The following is an 18201-nucleotide window of genomic DNA, read 5'->3' as shown; positions in this document are numbered from 1 at the left end:
TGGATGGATGGATGGATGGATGGATGGATGTGTGGATGGATGGATGGATGTGTGGATGGATGAATTGGTGAGTGGGGGGATGAATGGGTGGGTAAATGATTGGATGGATTTGTGAGTGAATTGGTGCATCAATGAATTGGTGGGGTAATGGGTGGATGGAGAGACAGAGATAACAGCTTTGTGCGTGACAATTTGCCAAGCATATTTTCTATGCCATTGTCTGTATCAACAAGAGCAGTACAGAAATGGGGACAGCTGATGGGGGATGAGCCAGAGGCTTTCTAAAATCTTTGATCGATTTACTCACTGGTCTGGATATCTGACCAGTCCACCAATCCACTCCACCATCTCTCCATTTTGTGCCCAAGATAACATCACAGCATGTCAGATGTCCTGTACACTTATGATAGGCTCGGTTTATGGTGTGGCTGTCAGCCAGTGAAAACTCCTAAGGCATTTTCCAAGTATACCTGTCACCAAGAAAACTCTGGTCCCTGTCTCATGGTGCTGAGGGGGTCGAGTTGCTCTGTTGGGGTAGGGGGTGGCAGAGGGTGGGGAGCTCTGCCTCAGGAATGCCAAGGAAGGGAAGGTTTTGTTAATTTCCATGGACTTTGATACTTTGTGGTGTGTCCTGGAGAATTACATGAGATCTGCCTGTAAAGCGAGGTGTGAAACTCCCTGCAAATTGCAATGATACTGGGTCATGATCGTGTTTGCTATTGTCTTTAATGGTTTAGAAATCTGTCTTAAAAATCAGCCTTAATGGTATAACTAATTTTCCTCTTCCATCTTCTCCTCCGAGATGCCGCGCTAATGCTGCTCCTGGGATTAGGACTCCTAACTACGCTTGCTTACTGGGTATGCTATTAGAGAACAATCAGAGAGCCCACACCCGTAAGAGAATGCTCCATGCCCTGCCTCTTCAATCTTCACAGTCAGCATCAGAGCTGCCGCTGTCACTTGCATTTTCAATTCTTAGGTTTCTGATGCTACTGCTTTATATTCATTATACCTGTAAACCTAGTGTCTCTAGATCCTACACAGCAAAGAAAAGCAACTGGAACTCCCACCCCCACCTCGAAGGCCACAGTCCCCACCCCTACCCACGCATCTAGGAGGCCCCCGGGAGCACCCTAGCTTAGCGACACTGGCGCATCGCTCCCTGGGTGCCCACACTTTCTCTCCCCTCCCACAAGCTACCTTTCCCTCCACCCCTCGTCCACGCTGACCACAGAGCTGGTGTCTTTATACCTTCATGCATTTTATCAAAGTCAAGACCGTATAATAAATTCACAAGGGAAGAAATAGACTTATTTTCAAAAGGTCAGCCTCATAAGTTATCAAATAAATGTAAATTACACCAAGTTCCAGCTTTCACCTCTGGAACTGGCAAAGAGGAGAGGTTATTTTATTTTCAATATTGGCAAAAATGCAGCCAAGACGGGCACTGTCACCTGGCACTAGGCAGAGGGTAAATAAATATTTATATATGACAAACAAAGGTTATAATTTACTGTTAAACCAACAACTCCACTCCTAGAAAACAATGTACAACATATTTATGTTCAAAGATATACATCCCTGTGTTTTTTTAACATTGAAAAATGGGAAACAGCCTGAGCATCCTGTGATTGAAGGCTGGTTAAATAAATTATGGTAATGCCAAATACAGTTCCATGCCGTGGGAACTAAGCAAGCTATATAATGTTGAGTGGAAGAGATTAATATGTAATAGCGCACACTAAATTCACCATAAATATCACTTAGATTCGATATAAACTAGAGAGTCACTTTCCAAATGGTTAAATCTGGACGGTGGGAGTATAAGTGATTTTTATTTCCCACTTTAAAATTTTTCTGTACTTCCAAATTTTCTACAGATTATGACATATATATGTGCTTAATTATACTTCTCTCTATATTTTGATGCATGTATCTATGCATATGTTTACATTCAGTTCCAATACTGTTCTCTCTCTACCCTGAGATTAGAAGATGCTCTCCAGACCAGCTCAGCAGCAGCTGGGTAAGGAGAGGTCCCCGATCCCCCTCCAGTTCCACGGCGTCCCCACCCTCAGCCCCCTGGCCTCTGATCTTCCTCACAAGCTCTGCTCCACCCTCCTCTCCCCACCCAGAGCCTCAACAGCTCCGGAAGTCCTCAGTGACGAAGCCCAGTGGGCTGTGGCTGGCTGCGGAGGCCCTGGGCCCCTTCTCAGTCTAATAATCACATCAAATCAGGCACGCAGGCTTTCCGAGGAGACTGGGCACACTGGGTGCAGGGCTTCTAGAGCTCGTCCTCTCGTCTCATGGAAACTGAGGCTGGGAGGTCGGACGGGAGTGGTCTGGGGTCAGCTGTTGCAGGCCCCAGTTTGTCTGTCACTCGCTCTGCTGTAAGTCTCCTCATTCTATGGCAGCTTTCTGCTCTTAGGTGCCCTTTCTCCCAGGCTAGGGAATCCCCTTCAGCTTCTGTCCTGTTGTTACAGGGGCAACAACACTGTCTTCTCTTCCACGAGGAGTCTGGAGCATCATAGAGGGGCCAGTACAGAGGGCAGGATGACCCCCTCTAAGATCCAGGGGTTCACAGCAGCTGGCCCCACACAATCAGAGCCTGGGGGAGGGGCGCTCATCCCTGCAGAGCTTGCTAGTAGACCCCACAGAGCAGAGAGGCTGCCTGAGGGGATGCAGATGCAGAGGAGCCCAGAAGGACAGGAAGAAAGAAACTGAGCCTGCGTACACCATCGGGTCCTCTGATCCAGCCCGTCCTGAGCAGAGTCATGATTTTCAGTTGCCTTCACCAACTCGTGGTTCTCTTTGCCTTCTTTCTCTTTTTTCTTCCACCAGTTTTCACTATCTGCCTCCAAATGTCCACATTAAGTCAGGCAGAGATTGTGTCCATTTCACAGTTGAGGAAACTGAGATGGCCCAGCAGAATGAAATGACCCCAGGCTATGCTCGGACTTGCACTCTTTCCGACCTCAAGCCTTCTCCACAGCCAATGCGCAGTTCAGGAGAAGGCTGCCCGCCTTCTTCAGAGGAGCCCGACCCTGAGGCCAGGAGCTCTCCTCCTGCTGCTGGTTGTGCCCTCTGGGACTCCCAGCAGAGTTCAAGTGTGCAGAACCATGGGGCTGCCCACCTCCGCCACCACCTGGCAGGCACGTTGGCCTGACACGCACCTCCTGAGACTTCACTTGTGACGCTCTTCACCTCCTCTTCTCCTTCTCCTTCTCTTCCTCCTCCTCCCCCTCCTTCCCTTCTCCCTTCTCTACTTCCTCCTTCTCTTCCTCCTCCTTTTCCTTTCCCCTCTCTTCCGCCCTGCCCTTTCCTCCTCTCCCTTTCTTACGCCCTCCTTCTCCTTTCAGTCCTGGAGATTGAACCCAGGCCCTTCACACTGAACTAGACCTTCACTCCTCTTATTATGAGTACTAGCGGTTCAGGCTAAGCTAGAACGCACAGGTCTCCTGTCAGCCTCCCAGGGCGCTAGGATTGCAGTTCTCAACCACACCCACCTCCTTTCTCCTTAAATTTGTAGCTTATGTTCTTCCTACCCTCTCTCACCAGCAGGAATAGCTCAGTGGGCCAGGATCTCCCCAAGCACCCCTGGGGGTGGGGCACCGTGGGAGTTGCTCGTAACTCTCCCTCCCCCTCCCCCTCCCCCTCTCCCCTGACCCCCAGTCCCCAGCCGCCCAGCCCTGCCTGGCTGGCCAGCACTCACCGGTAGATTAGCACCTCGTCGTCTGAGCAGTTGTACTGCAGCTGGTACATCTTCACCCTGGGTGCCGACTTGCTGACTGACCACTTGACCAGGGCCGAGGTGGTGGTCACGTCAGACACAAGCACCGCCCGCTCTGGGGTGCTTTTCGGGGGCTCTCCACCGCCACTGCCTCCTCCTCCCCGGCCGGTCTTGCTGGAGCCCGTGATGTCCGAGAGGCGGGACTTGGGGGGCGCGGCGCGGCCCGTGCCATTGCTGAGGTGGGGCAGCTGCACGATAGACACCTCCACAGTGGCTGTGGCCTCCCCCGCCGCGTTGGCAGCGATGCAGGTGAAGGCGCCACTGTCCTGAGAGGTGGTGATGAGGATGTCCAGGGTGCCGTTGTCGTACGCAGCGGTCCGTGAGGAGTTCCCCACCAGGCGGTCATCCGGGGCCACCCAGTGGATTAGGGGGCTGGGATCCCCGATGGCCTTGCACTTGAGCGTAGCCGCCTGGCCCTCTAGGACCAGCAGTCTGTGGGTGTGCTGCGTGATGAGCGGCGGCTCACACACGAACTCCTCCTCGCGCACATGCCAGAAGTAGCGGCCCTTGAGGCCACCGGGGGAGCCGCAGGTCTCCAGGTCATCCTCTCTCTCCAGCCGCCGCAGCCAGAGGAGCTCACAGTTGCAGTGCAGCGGGTTGCCCCCGAAGCTGAAGGACAAGGGTGGGGCGAAGGGCGTGGCGGTCAGAAGGGAAGCCTGGGAGCGGGCGAAGATGGGGTCCGGGGGCAGCTTCTGCAGCCGGTTGGAGGTGAGGTCCAGGCGGGCCAGCTTCTGCAGGTCGGCGAAGGTGCCCTCGGCGATGTAGTCCAGCAGGTTGTGGTCGAGGCTCAGCTGGTGGAGGTTGATCATGCGCCGCACAGAGTCCCAGGGCAGGCCGTGCAGGTTGTTATAAGAGAGGTCCAGGTCCTCCAGCGTCAACAGGAAGTCCTCGAAGGCGTCGTCGGCGATGCCGCCCAGCTGGTTGTTGTTCACGATGAGGTGCTGCAGGTTGACCAGGCCGCGGAGGGTGTCCTCCCCGAGGCTGGGCAGCCGGTTGCTGTCCAGGTGCAGCGAGCGCAGGCTCTCCAGGTCCAGGAAGGAGAAGGGCTGGATGTGGCTGATGGTGTTCCTGGACAGGGTCAGGTCTACCAGCCCCGTCATGTTGGCGAAGTCCTGGCGGCCGATGTGGATGATGAAGTTGCCGCCCAGGCGCAGCTCCACCGTCCGCCGATCGATGTCAGGGGGTACGAAGAGCAGCCCCTTGGAAGGGCAAAGGGTCCCCAGTGACTCAGACAGGTTCTGGCAGACACAGTACTTGGGGCAGGCATCGACCACAGCAAACGCCATGCCAAACGCCAGCAGCCCGCCAAGCAGGGTCTCCATGGTCTGGTCACTCGGGCTGTGGTGCCTGGAAGAGAAGGACACAAGGTCAAGGTCAGAGGTGACTTCCCCATGTCCTCGCCCAGAGCTCCCTCCCTCCCATGAGCCCACTGCCACAGGTAGGGCAGAGAACGGCAGGACAGCTCTAATGTCTGCTGTACAGCCCCTCAAAGGTGGGCCTATTTTTACCTTTTCCTTAGTTCTTATCAGCTCTTAACATAACACATCATTTAGTTATTCATTATGTTTATTGATTGTTTCTATAACTCCTGCAAGAATGTCAGCCCCATGCGGGTGGGGCCACTTGTTGGATGAATGCATAAATAGAATGATGGGTAAGTGAATGGATGGGTGGATGGGTGATGGATGAGCGCGGGAAGATGGATGAGTTGATGGGGGAATGGATGGACGGGTAGGTGGGTGAGTGAGTGGGTGAATGGGTAGGTGGATGGGTGAGTGGGTAGATGATGGGTAGATGAGATCTTGTCAGTTGTTCAGCCAGTAACCACTGAGTTTGAAAAGTATTTATGGCTGTCTTTTACAAAACAGTGTTGCCATCCTAGTTGGTTTGGGGTCAGCATGAGATGAAATGGAACTGACATCCCCTGAGATGAGGGACAGAGACAGGAAAAGAGTTGGCCTGAGAGGTGCCAGGGTTGGCAGGGAGCTGGCTTTGGACAATTTCACCACCAGGAGAATACTCGTAGTTCACAGCTCTTTGCAAGTTCAGGGAAGTGAAGAAGGCAGTTGGAAGACGCAAAGGAATGGACTTCTGGACACTTAGTTCAAGCTGGGTCCTTGCCCTGGGCCCTCACCCCTATCATCCCATTGTCTTTTCTCTCAAGACAACCTTCATGGGGCAGGATCCTCTCCAAGCCATCTTCTCACGGAGGCGTCCCGACACCCCCACCACTGCTCTCTGCCTGTCCTTGTCCCCGTGGAACTATAACAGCCTGGTTCACCCCACAACCCACCTACTTGTCTCACTTACTGTTTGCCTTCTCTGCTGGTAACAGGGTCCCCAGTGGAAAGGTCTTGTCTCATTCCCCACCGTCCACCCGAGGCCTCAAGCGCCTGGCACTAGGGCAGCACTTTTGCAGGAATGAGCATCAAAGGCAGGAAGGAATAAGAATTTGCTTATCTTTCTGTCCTCAAATTTTAGTGTTTTCGCTATTCCATTTGTGCGCCTTGTTTATAGAGCGTTAGACTAATCGGGTTGGACGTTGGGGGAAGCACGTGTGTTGGCTGTGTGGCTTCCTACAGACCAGCGCCTCCCAAATTGCTTTCCAGAAGTGCTAATCAGAGCTGTGCAAGAACGGCTTGTGAGGCCAGGGAGACGGAGCTGCCTGCTCATTTGCCCCTGCAAGATCTCTGTGCACATTCACGACTTGCGGCGAGTGGGAAAACTGCAGCAGTTCTGACCCTGGCTCGTGCTTGTATGTTGCTCCCATTTTATTTTACCATAAACATAAGTTTTGAGCAATAGTTCTCAATATCTTCAGGAAGGAGAGTTCCACAGATCCCAGTCTGGGGATTCCAGATACACACAAAAAACAGCTAACTGTTTTTTTTTTTTTTAAAGAGCTCAGTGCTGTGGTGTACTTAAAAATCTCTCTCCATCACATGTGTTAGTATGCAGATCTGAATCCCACTACGGTGCTCTTTAAGGCAAGGCCCTCCACCTGAAAACCTGCAAAGGCCAGCAATTTACTGGCAGTGTTGTTCGCAGGATAAGGCTGACCGGCAAAAATAGCCTGTGAGCCATGAGTGCTATTTTAAATTTCCTGGTAACCAGATTTGAAAAATAAATTGGTGAAATTCATTTTGATACCATTTTCATTTACCCATTATGTCCAAAGTAGTATTTCAGTCTGTCATCGATATGATCGTTAGAGAGGTGTCACACATTCTTTATTTGTACAACGGCTTCGGAATCTGGTCTATGTGTAGGCAGGCTGGATGGCACTGCAAGGGCAGCTCACAAGGCAAACCCATCCTGCCATTTGTATTTTAAATAAGGTTTTATTAGAACATAGCCATGCTCACAGAGGTGAATATTTACAGCAGATCAAAGCTGAAAACATTTTACAAGTTTGTCCATCACTGAGACTTTTTTGACCTATGTGCTAGAGGATTTTATTTCTGTTTATCATCTTCATGATGGGTATACTTCTGAAAAACATTCGCCAAAGGCTTAATGCCACATAGAGCTGCTCTGGGCTCCTCATGAGTCCCTGCCTCCCAAGCCCCCTGCCAGTGCCTGACCTCAGGAAGCTCCTGCCTAAGTAGATCCCTCTCCATCTGGGGTTCCAGTGACCCAGCCCCATGGCCAGCCCCATGGACACACCCAGCACCACACACACGAAGGCTGCCCTTGGCATCTGTTGGGCCTCTCCGTCCTTGGCGCTGCTAGGCAATTGCAGCAGAGGCCACAAGCACAGAAGCCAGGACACTTATGGCTGCAGGACCCAGAACCCGAGGGGCACAGGCGGCTCTGTCCTTGTACATTATGCTAAACAAATCACATTTTTTAAAAGTTTGCTGAGGATTGAAAAAACATCTAATGAATTCAAATCTGTGACATAATAGAGCTGGGTAAATATATTTTAAGTAATCAGCATGGAAGATTACTGACGGAGAAGTGACAATAGAATTTTAATTAAAATTGTATCCGGAGAACTGTCACTTAATACGTTACTCTGACAGCCAGAGAAACAGTGGCTTCAACCCCAAGTTGGGATGGAGACGATGAACTCAATGAATGTGCTCATCTGGGTGGGGAGGGGCTCCCTTTTTGGTGCAAGGATTTGGATGAACACTGGGAAGAGGAGCTCAGGTCTGGATGGTTCCAGCTCCAAGCCTGGACGGGCGTGGATGGGGGAGGGGAACAGGAGAGGTGGTGGTTAGGAGAAGAGACTGGGACAAATGAATGGCAGTTGAGAGGCTTTGGGAATATTTGTGGGCATAGCTGGGAGAGTGCAAGGACCAGAAGCCAGGCTTCCAAATGGACCAGCAGTGCAAGGCATCCAGCACTTCCTTGAGCCAGCAGAGGCCAGGGGGAGTCAGAGGCGGCCAGGGAGGAAGGGAAACACTGCCTCAGTGACCCACAGAGCTATAGGCAGTTGGCCCAGTGAGCGTTCCCTCAGCGTGGGAGCAGTGTCCCCTCGCTCCTGTGACTGCATTGCTTCCTGTGTGTGGTCCCCACAAGTCAGCAGGGTGAGTGCTGTCACCAGCCCAAGGCACCCCCACTAGGCACTTGCAGTCACCTTGTGCAGTAAGCGACTTGCCCCACTGTACCTTGTGGGCCTACACTACTGTCCCCATTTGAACCACTAAGAAGCAAGGTTCAGAGCCAAAGCTCCTCTAGCTGCTCTGGAAAGAACCCACACTGACTGGCAGGCTGCTGGAGCAGGGAGTAAAGGAGGCCCCTCCAGAGGCTTCCACGTGCCTGCTGGCTGCTTCACTACAGGGGGGATTAGAGACCAGTGCCGGTAACAGCCCAGCTGTTTGACTTCCTGCCGGTGGTTGTGTTTTTGCGCTTGTGGAAGGGCCTGAAAGCTACACTCACTCACCTTCTCAGCAGCTAGGGCCTTTTTGGTTCAGAAAGACCCAGCTTCTGGGCCTCGAGCTTGCTGAGCCACACACGTGTGCATGCAGGAGTCTGTGTGTACTCACAGGCCTGAGCACACACATGCACACACACACACACCTCCTGGCAGTCAGCGTGAAACTGTGCAACCAGATTGTGGGCTGGGGGTCAGAACCTCCGGATGGGACATTATCTTTTTTTTTTTTTAATTTATTTGAGAGAGAGAGAAAAAAAAAAGAGAGAGAGAGTGAGTGTGTGTGGCCAGCACAGCCCACCAGGGGGCGGGGCTGGCTGGCATGTGGTGCTGGGGGATTGAACCGCAGTCCCTTATGCTTTGCTAAGCTTGTTCTAAGTAGGTGCTTTAGACCACTGAGCCATCTCTCCAGCCCAGGGACATTATCTTTAAAACAAAGGGCAAAAAGGAAGATGAGGTGAGATGTCCAGATTGGAGATATCATGGATCTGGAGACAGAAAAGGGAAGTTCCTGCCCCGGGCTGGAAGACAGAGCCTGCTCTGCCACTGCCCCTCCTCGAAGGCTCCCTGTCAGAAGCTCCTGCAGAAGAGGCACCATTTAGCAGATGGCTGGCCGATCTGTGTGCCATCTCTCCACCCTGATTTCCATTTAAAAGATACCTTAGCAACCAGCCAGAGCCACCTGCCCCTGGAGCCTGTAAATCAAGTAAGATGCTTGCCTCCAGCTTCAGGTAGAAGACGCAGTCCCTCCAGGGTGCTCTGGGCCGGAAAGAGTGAATTCATTAGGAGTGGGAGGGGAAGGGATGGGGTGCTGCCGGGCTGCCTGATCTGATCCGACTTCCTCCCCTCCAGGCTCTTGCTCTCTGTAAATGGCACCAAGCAGGAGAAGCCCTGGGAGGAGCAGTTCAGATAGGAATCCTGATTCTTGCTCAGGTCCAGGCCGAGCTGGCTCCAGGCGCCAAGAGATTCGGGGTGACGCGGTCTATCTTCTAAGGCTAACAGAACAGCTGAATTCCCAAGCCACCTCCCTGAGGCCACCCCCTCCCCAGGATCCTGCCAACCTGGGACTCCAGGAAAACAAGCCCAGCTCAGGGATGCTGGGGTAAAAGGGCATCCCTTCCCCAGGGACTGCCCACCCTGACCTGTCCACAGGGCCCTCTGATTTTGATGTCACAGTCAAAATCAGACTGTTCCAGTATGACAGCAGAAAGTGGGGAAGAGACAATCTCTAGGACAGGTCCCTGCCCCAGAAGGCCACCTCTCAGTGGCCTTGGAGAGACCACACACACAGGATGGACACACCCTCAAGCACAGCTGTAGGGACAGATGCCACATTCTGAGCCCCTTAACTTCTTGATAAGCCAGGTAAAAAGAGCTGCCCCTGGTAGGATAGAAAATACAACAAAAGAAAAGAGAAATGATAGCCAAGCCATTGAAAAGGCAGAAGGAGCCGCTCAGGCTCTGGTGAGCATCCCCGTACAAGATGAGCAGTTGTTGTCCAGTTAAGCCTGGACCGGGGTCCTTGGCCTACTCCATGACAGCCTCTGCCTCCAGGCCTGCTCCCACCATGCCCCTTACTGTGCAGCGAGGGACTCTTATGCTTGCCACCTCCACCCGTCACCTGGCAGCGATTGTATTTTGTTCATCTCTGAAGCCCTAAGCACATACCTAGAACCTGGCATCTGCGTCACTGGGGTACATTTGATGGGCAAGTTATTGATTGAGAGGTGAATGAATGAATTGATGCTCTGGTACCCTAGCCCCTGGCCCCCATGTCACCCCTCTGACTTGCTTCGGAGCATGCCTACCCCTGTAAGCGGGGGAGGGAGGCCTGCTGGGCTACCATGCAGCAGGGTGAGAAAAGTCCCCAACCAATGCCAGTGAGAAGTGAGAGAGATGAGATAAATGTGACGGGTGATTAAAAAATATGGTTTAAAAAAATAAAAAATATATGGTTTGTGTTTACTCACATGTTTAAAACTTATTACAGTAAGAAATACATGGCCAAGAATAATGAGAGAAGCGCGCTTGAAGAGAGGGGAAGAATTTCGAGTTGTCTGAATGAGATCAATGGTAATGTGTCATTTGCTGCAGTACTTTTTAAAATTTAAACATTGATGGTGTTTTCCAATCATCTGTGTTGAGCCATGGTTTACGATCATTTCTGTCAAACAAAACAATTGCAGTCAGTGTCCCCGTCCACCTTATTCAGTGGTGCCGCCACCGTGTAACTTCTGGCTCTTCCCAGCATCACAAAGACCCTGCGAGGGAAACACTGAATGGCTGCAAGAACTTGAGGCACTGAGACAGCGTCACTGAAGACACTCACGCAAAAGGACTCCCGGAGATGCTTCAGGAAGCGGCGAGTGATAGGTTCTGGCCCTCGTGTGAATTGCTGAATTATCATGGTGGTCATGTAATATGGCTGAAGCCCTTAAAACAACAGACCATCTGCCCCAAGACCACCTCCCCCTTCTTCTCCAACTCAGCCAGGGTGCAGCTTCCTTTGGCCCTTCCCGCGGCCTCAGGGAAGACCCCCAGTCAGCTCCTCAGGTATTTCTAAACATCCTCCTTAAACTCCACCCTTGGCAAAAGGCCACTAAAGCCTCAGCCTCCCTGTGTTCCAGTTTAGAGACTCCCTTATCTTCCCTACATTCTCTGTGTCCTTCTAAGATAACAAAGCCCCTTTCCCTTTTGCCGTCTGCCTGTTTCTGTGCTGTAACCCCTCCGTCTGAAAAAACCTATCAATGAGAACGTGGGATAAGTGTGTTTTAAGGAAGGGGGAGGATTTTGAGAGGGATGAATGCCAGGGTATCGTTTACTGAAATAAAGTTTTAAAAACTGAAGCATGTAACTTTGGATCACATCATGGCGAACCTGGACCGCCTCCCCTCCTGGGTGGAGCAGCTCTGAGGCGCACTCTGCACGCCTCCTGAGGTCCCAGAGGGGCTGAGCCTCGCTTCCCACTGCAGCCTCCGGTGCTTAAATTTGGCCCATCCTGGCCTCCTTCCCTTCCCCATCTCTCCCCACCACTTCCCTTCCAGTTCTCTGCAATCACTACTTGGATAACTACTTGCACTCAAATCTTCGTTTCCAATCCTTGTTCCACTTCTGAGGATCCTGCCCAAGGCGAACTTCTTAATTATAACCGTCATTATATAAGCTACCAACATCCGTGTCGGGGTGGAAATGCGAGATTGGGGGAAATAAAAACTGGTGTGAAAACCCTGCGTGTTCTCCTCAATGACTAACCACAGCTGGCAGCTTACTGGCGGATAGGGAGCCCCATTCACCCGTGCACGATTGGTGGGTACCGTTCAGGGGGACTCTCGGGCCCAGGGCAGCGGGGTCCCAGCTGTGCTGGCTGCAGACACAGCGAACCCCTGGAAGGGCATGGGGGTGGGCGGCCAGGAGGTGGGAGTGAAGGCGAGCAGGAGCGGAGGCGCTTTGCTCAGCTTTGAGGGAAGCACGTGCTCCTCGCTACCATCAGCTCCAAACATGTTCATCTCCATGGGGGCCTGCGATCTGTCACTGTGTTGGGGACCCAGATGGCCCTCAGCTGGCTGCTCCTGTCATCAGGCTGGGCCTCTGGGTGACATGTGGAGCTCTACTCAAGATTCCACTGCCCTGGCGAGCCTCCTGGGGTCACCACTTGAAATCTGCAGGCAGGAAGCAGCTCTGGGAACCTGGAGGGCTACCGTCCTTCTCAGGTCAGAGAGCCAAGGCAGCAGTGTGGGTGCTTGTGCAGCCCCCTCCTGAGGCCCTTCTCCCTCTCGGAGGGTCCAGACCACACAGGAAGCCCCGGCCCTTCCGCTCCACGCCCGACATCCTTCCCCACTCTGAGCCACAGGTGACTCAGGGCGCCCTGCCTTCCCCATGTCATGGTCTCTCCCTCATCCCCTCTGGAGGTGGAGCGGTGGGGAGGGGTGGCCAGGACCCAGATAACCCTGACCTCATTTCCACCTGGCGGGGGACGCTTACGCTGTGATTTGCTTTCTTCATTATGGGTGGCCCAGGCTAAAATTAAAAGTGGCTTTGCAGATTCAACCCACCCAGGTTGGAGGGAGATGCAGGAAGATGGAACTCACTGAACACATTATCTGAGCCAGTTGTCACCAGAGGTAGAGGGTGTACTTCTCCCAGCTGATGGTGGGTCCCTAAAGAAGGCAATGTCCCCTGAGACTCATCAGAGGAGGGGGTTTGTCTCCTCCATACTGGGGCTCCCTGGAGACAGGGTTTGTCTACTTCCCACGTCCCAAGAACCAGCCCAAGACCCACCTTCTGAGTCTGAGGCTGATACAGCATCTTCTGTTCTCCTCCTTGCGGGGCCCCCAGAGGACACCCCTCCTTGTGCTAGGTGGCTGGGCCTCATCAGGGCCTGAGCTGAGCTGAGTCTTGTGCAAGCACACAGGCCACTCTGAGGACAAAGTTCCCTTCCACACAGTGGCCTGCGGTTGCCACCCAGCCCTATTGTTACGTGGTGCTTGCTGCCACCAAGTATGGCATCTTTAATCTTGGCCTCCTTTCAATAGCGCCTACAATTATTCAAACAAACAAACAAAACAATGAAGTTGGAGAACTGAGTTTGTTTCTTGACAGGCATTTATTTGTGGATTTCATGCCTCCTGACTATGAACTGCAGGAAGCCCTGCCACTGTGAGGACCATGTTGGGACAGCAGGAGCCCAGGCTGCTCCTACACTGTCCCAACTGCTGGCCAGGCTGGGCTTGCAAGGGTCCCAAGGAGTCAAAGAGAAGCCCCTGGAGGGACAAGGCCACCTCACATAGTGCAGGCAGCTCTGGGGCTGTTAGAAGCAACCTCTAATGGGGCAGGGCATGAGATTGGGTAGGACTGTGGGGACCTTTAGGGACAGAGCATGAGATGACACGTCCCCCTATGCAGACCACAGACACTGCCCCAAAACCCATCCTTCTCACTTGACAAAGACAAATGGGACAGGGTCCCTCTGCCCACTCCCTGTTATGTTGATCTTCTGTGTCCTCCTCATTGTGGGAGGACATTAACCATCAGGTTCCTGTGGGGAGGTAGATGATGGAAGCCCAGTGGGACCAGAAGCAGGTCTGATGAAAGGACTCTGCTAGAGGTGCCCACCAGGAGCTGCCCTCAGTGGACAGATGCCAAGCATGGATGCCCCGTCCCTGGAAGGAGCCAAGCAAGGGACGGACACCTCTGCCACCCCAGCCCCGTGATACCTCCCAGTGGCCTGAGGTCACAGCCTGCACTTGTCTAGACAGAGCAGCTGGGGTGCAGGGCAGTGCTGGCTCAAGTGGGGCCTTTATTTGGGGGAGCCAATGGAAAATAACCTGCACAAAGGGCGAGCCTTCTCTCCTGTCAACTGTCCCAAGGAGTGGCTGGATAGTAATGAGAAGAAAAGAGGGAGAGACAGAAAAAGGAAGAGGAGAGAGACAAATCTATTGGAAACAAAAAGCCACACACACTTCAGGGCAGTAAATGTGAATTCATTTGGGCTTGGCCACGTGTACAGAATCCAGCCTTCTAAGACACTGACACGCTGATCAGATAAAAGCCACCGTTGCCACCAGGATGACGCATTTAAATTTTTATTGCAAACACCAGGCTTCATCACCCTGGGATTTGCTCCCTGCATTTCTAATGTCGTCTATCTTCTTTTTGGAACAGGAGCGTCCCAGCTGTCACCTGCAACACAGCTAAAGGGTGTGGCCCGGGGCTGCTGAAAGGAAGGCCCTGCCCCACCCCTGCCTTGGACCTCGCTGTGCCTCAGTTTCCTCATGTGGGGAATTTGGCTGGTTGGGGGATCAGGGGGAGTTATCAGATCAAATTCATTTCCAGCTCTGCTTTGATGAGATTTGAGTGGGACAGAATGAAGTCTAAGACCAACTCAGCAGCCCAGTAGCCCAGACAGTCCCTGTCCCCTTGCCCCTCAAGAGTGGGAGTGACGGCTGTGGCTCTCTGTCCATCCTGAAGTGTGAAGAGGGCTCTGTCCCCACTCATTGGTGTGCTACCCCTCCACTTCCCTCTGCCTCTGTCTGCTCCATGTCTCCTCTTTCTTTCTGCCCCAGAGATCATGTCTCATCCCGCGCCCACAGATGTGGAGACCTTCCGGACCCAGCAACACCAACTCAACTCTGGAGTTGCGCTCTGCCTGGCACCTGCTGTAACCATACATATGGGACATCACGATGGAGCAGGTAGGGGTGGATGGGACATCTCTTCTTCCGAGGAACAGCTTACAAACATGAGCTGGGACAACCGCAACCCAAGCGAGGAGGGAAGTACAGGCAGATTGTCATACTCTACTCTTTATTTCATTCTTTCAAAGCAGTGAACTATGCAAGGCTCTCAGCCCATTTCACAGATGAGGAAATGGAGGCTGGGGAAGTGTGTACCATTTGCTTGATGACGTGGGACAAAAAGCAGAGCTGAAACCCCAGCTTGGGTCTGTTCAGCCCCAGCTGAGGGGACACTGTTCTCAGGACAGAGAGAAAAGGAAACAGCAGTATGTCACAGCAGTACTGAAAAAGCCCAAGATAGAGCAGGAGAAGGTTTTTGGGAGGGGGTGGTCCTGCCTGTGCCTAAAGGACATGGCTAGGGGGCCAGGAGCCAGAGCAAGGTATCTCGATGAGGTCATGCCAGAGAGAGAACAGAGTCCCCAGGTGCTATGGCTGGAGAAAGGTGGGCGGTTCTAGAGCTGTCTAAAGTGTCCTTAGGGCCAGGTAGCCAGGCCGTCACGTGGACTTGAGTCCTGCCGCTGCCCAGAGCCGAAGATTTGCCTCAGCTTGAGTCTGTACCTCTCATGGGCTGTGTGATCTTGGTTTAGCTGCCAGTCCTCTCAGAGCCTCTTGAACGTCCGCATCTGCTAAAGGGAATGCTTGCGAGAACTCCCCAGGCCTGTCGTGTGTGACACTTTGGCACATCGTCCCATCTCCAAACAGTGCTGTTCCTGTTAGAATTCTTATCCTGTCTCCTATCTCCTGTCTCCTGTTCACAGCCAGCTGCCCTTAGACGGAAGCCTTGAGGGAGAGTGGAGTGGAGCTGGTGCTGGTGCTCTGTCTAGACAAGTGCAGGCTGTGACCTCAGGCCACTGGGAGGTATCACGGGGCTGGGGTGGCAGAGGTGTCCGTCCCTTGCTTGGCTCCTTCCAGGGGTGGGGTGTCCATGCTTGGCATCTGTCCACTGAGGGCAGCTCCTGGTGGGCACCTCTAGCAGAGTCCTTTCCTTAAACCTGCTTCCGGTCTTGCTACTTCCGGTCCCACTGGTGGGGGGAAAGCTGAGCAGATTCAGAGCGTTCCCCCACCCAAGGGACCTGGCCACCAGCTGCAGCTTGCAGAGGGAGGAGCTAATGCCACCAAGCTGCCACCCAGGGCCGTGGCTGAGCCTCCGTGTCCCTGGCCACCTCTCAACCCAGGCTCAGGCTGGGTGCACTGGGGTGGGGGCAGCCTCCTGGCCCAGGGTGAGGACACTGAGCTGAAGAGTTTTTAATGGAGGAAGGCTGCCAGGGAAAAAGTTAACAGCTATCAGTGCTTATCAGGCACCTGCCATGAGGGCTTCATATGGAGGCTGGACAGAGCTCCTGTCTGTCCTCTAGGAGAAGACAGCCGCTAAGGCAAGAGAGGAAGGCTGGACGCAGGGGACGTACCGGGTTGTCTCCTTCCAGGGCAAAGTCACGGGAGCAATTGCTGCCTGGTCTCTCCCTCAACCTGGAACTTCCTAGAGAAGTGGGGGCGCTACCTCCCTCAGACTGGGGCTTCCTGAGGCCGGGGGCCCTGCTAACTCAACCCTGCAGCCCTCCTCATGACAGGACTTCTACTTTCTCTCTACAGGACAAAAGACCCCACAAAGCTGCTCCTTCACTCCCAGCAAAACACATCCGTACCTTCAGTCAGAGTCTCACCTGTGCAAACAGGGACATAGATTATGGGGTACTAACCTGCCAGGGATGGTCGCCTGAGGAGCTCGTAGCTGAGGGGCCACTAGGAGGTGGGACCTAGTGGAGGGAGGAAGTGGGTCCCTGGGGATCCCTTTGATGAGCAGATCGCATCCCCAGTTGTTTCCTCTCTGGCCGCCTTCCATCGTTTTCTCCCTCCAGGTCACCAGGAAGTAAGCAGCTCTCCTCAGCTCTGCCTTTTGTGTGTGGTGTTTCTGCCTCAGAACCAGCCACCCATGGACTGAAATCATGAGCCTAAATCCCTTTCCTCCTTCAGGTTGTGAAGCAAGGGACAGCTGATGGATAAACAGGGAGGGTGGCTCCCTCCCGGTGATGTGGCAGCAGCTCCCACCTTCCCCCTCAGATCAGGAGAAGCAGAGCCCTGCCCCGGCGCTGGAGTAGGTTTTGGTCATCTTCAAGCCCTGGGCTTGGTGAGCTCAGATCCCACCACAGCCAGCCCCGGGTAGGGTGAGATCACAGTAATCTTAGCAATCAGCAGGTCAGCACAGGGCTGAGGCCAAAGGGCTCCGCTTGCACCAGGGCATGACCATGGTCTTCCAGGGCACTGCTGTTACCCCCCGGTGCTTCCAGTGCATGAGAGAAAGGGTGTCTGGGGATGCTAAAGTCTTCTCCATGAGCCTGTGCCTTTAGGATGCTCACCTTGCTACAATATTAAAAAAAAAAAAAATCAGGTAACTAGAAGGCTAAAATCTTAATGACTGGTGTGTTGGATGGGGGACACAGTACCCAACCCGAGGGGCTGAGTCCCTAATATACTGTTAGGCATTCTCCCCTGGCTTGGGTGTTTCTCAGACAGACTGCAAGATGGGAGGAGTTTGGTATGTTCTCCCAGTTCACATCACACATGGGTCCCCTGCCCTCTGAAACAAGGCCAGCCAAGGAAGCTGATGCCTCTGGCTAAGGTTCCCCTGGAGCCAAGGAGGCCGGACAGCAGATCCGAGGCCAGGGAAGAGGACCTGGCCTTTTGCTGTGGGACAGGAGCAAGGCCGTGTCCTGCTGTAACTGGAGGGCTCAGGGGCCCTTTTTCCCAGGCACGGTGCAGGGCCTCCTGCCTGGCCCAGGACTCATTCCACCCTTCTCCACGGGAAGGAGTCTGAGCCACATCTGGGACACAGTTCATGCCACAGTACCGCACATGTATTGCAGAAGTGCTAAGGCAGTAAATCTCAAGTGTTCTCACCATACTATTTATTTATTTATTGTTTGAGCTGTATTTGGGAGATTGAAACCAGGACCTTCACACATCCAGGCTTTTTGAATTTTTTTTCTTTTTAAATTTAGAGACAGAATCCTGCTAAGTCACTAGGCTGAGAAGGCTAGGCTTCTACTTGAGATCTTCCTGCCTCAGCCTCCCAGAGTACTAGAATTATAAGCCTGCACCACTGTACCTGATTTTATCACAAACATTATTAACTATTTGAAGTAATGGGATGGGTGCATTAATTAAATTGATTTAAGTATTTCTCATTATATTTATAAACCATAACATCACCTTGGCACCTCTAAAATATATAATTATCCCATTGTCAATTTACAAGTAAGAAAAGAGGGGCTGGTGAGATGGCTCAGTGGTCTAAAGCA

General features: G+C 52.9%; 1 protein-coding gene across 1 annotated transcript in view; it reads right to left on the bottom strand.

The window, feature by feature from the left end:
* The window catches only part of Lrfn2 (leucine rich repeat and fibronectin type III domain containing 2), a 24085-nt gene extending 18973 nt beyond the window's left edge, over positions 1–5112 (bottom strand). Inside the window, exon 1 of the mRNA XM_004624166.1 lies at positions 3713–5112. Within this exon, the coding sequence (XP_004624223.1) occupies positions 3713–5112 (1400 nt within the window). The remainder of the gene's footprint in view (positions 1–3712) is intronic.
* Between the last annotated feature and the right edge of the window lie 13089 nt (positions 5113–18201).

Source organism: Octodon degus, unplaced genomic scaffold (genome assembly GCF_000260255.1).
Source record: "Octodon degus isolate 3935 unplaced genomic scaffold, OctDeg1.0 scaffold00005, whole genome shotgun sequence".
Classification (NCBI taxonomy): domain Eukaryota; kingdom Metazoa; phylum Chordata; class Mammalia; order Rodentia; family Octodontidae; genus Octodon; species Octodon degus.
Note: the sequence above shows the minus strand (reverse complement) of the source record. Positions and strands in the feature narration are given on the sequence as shown.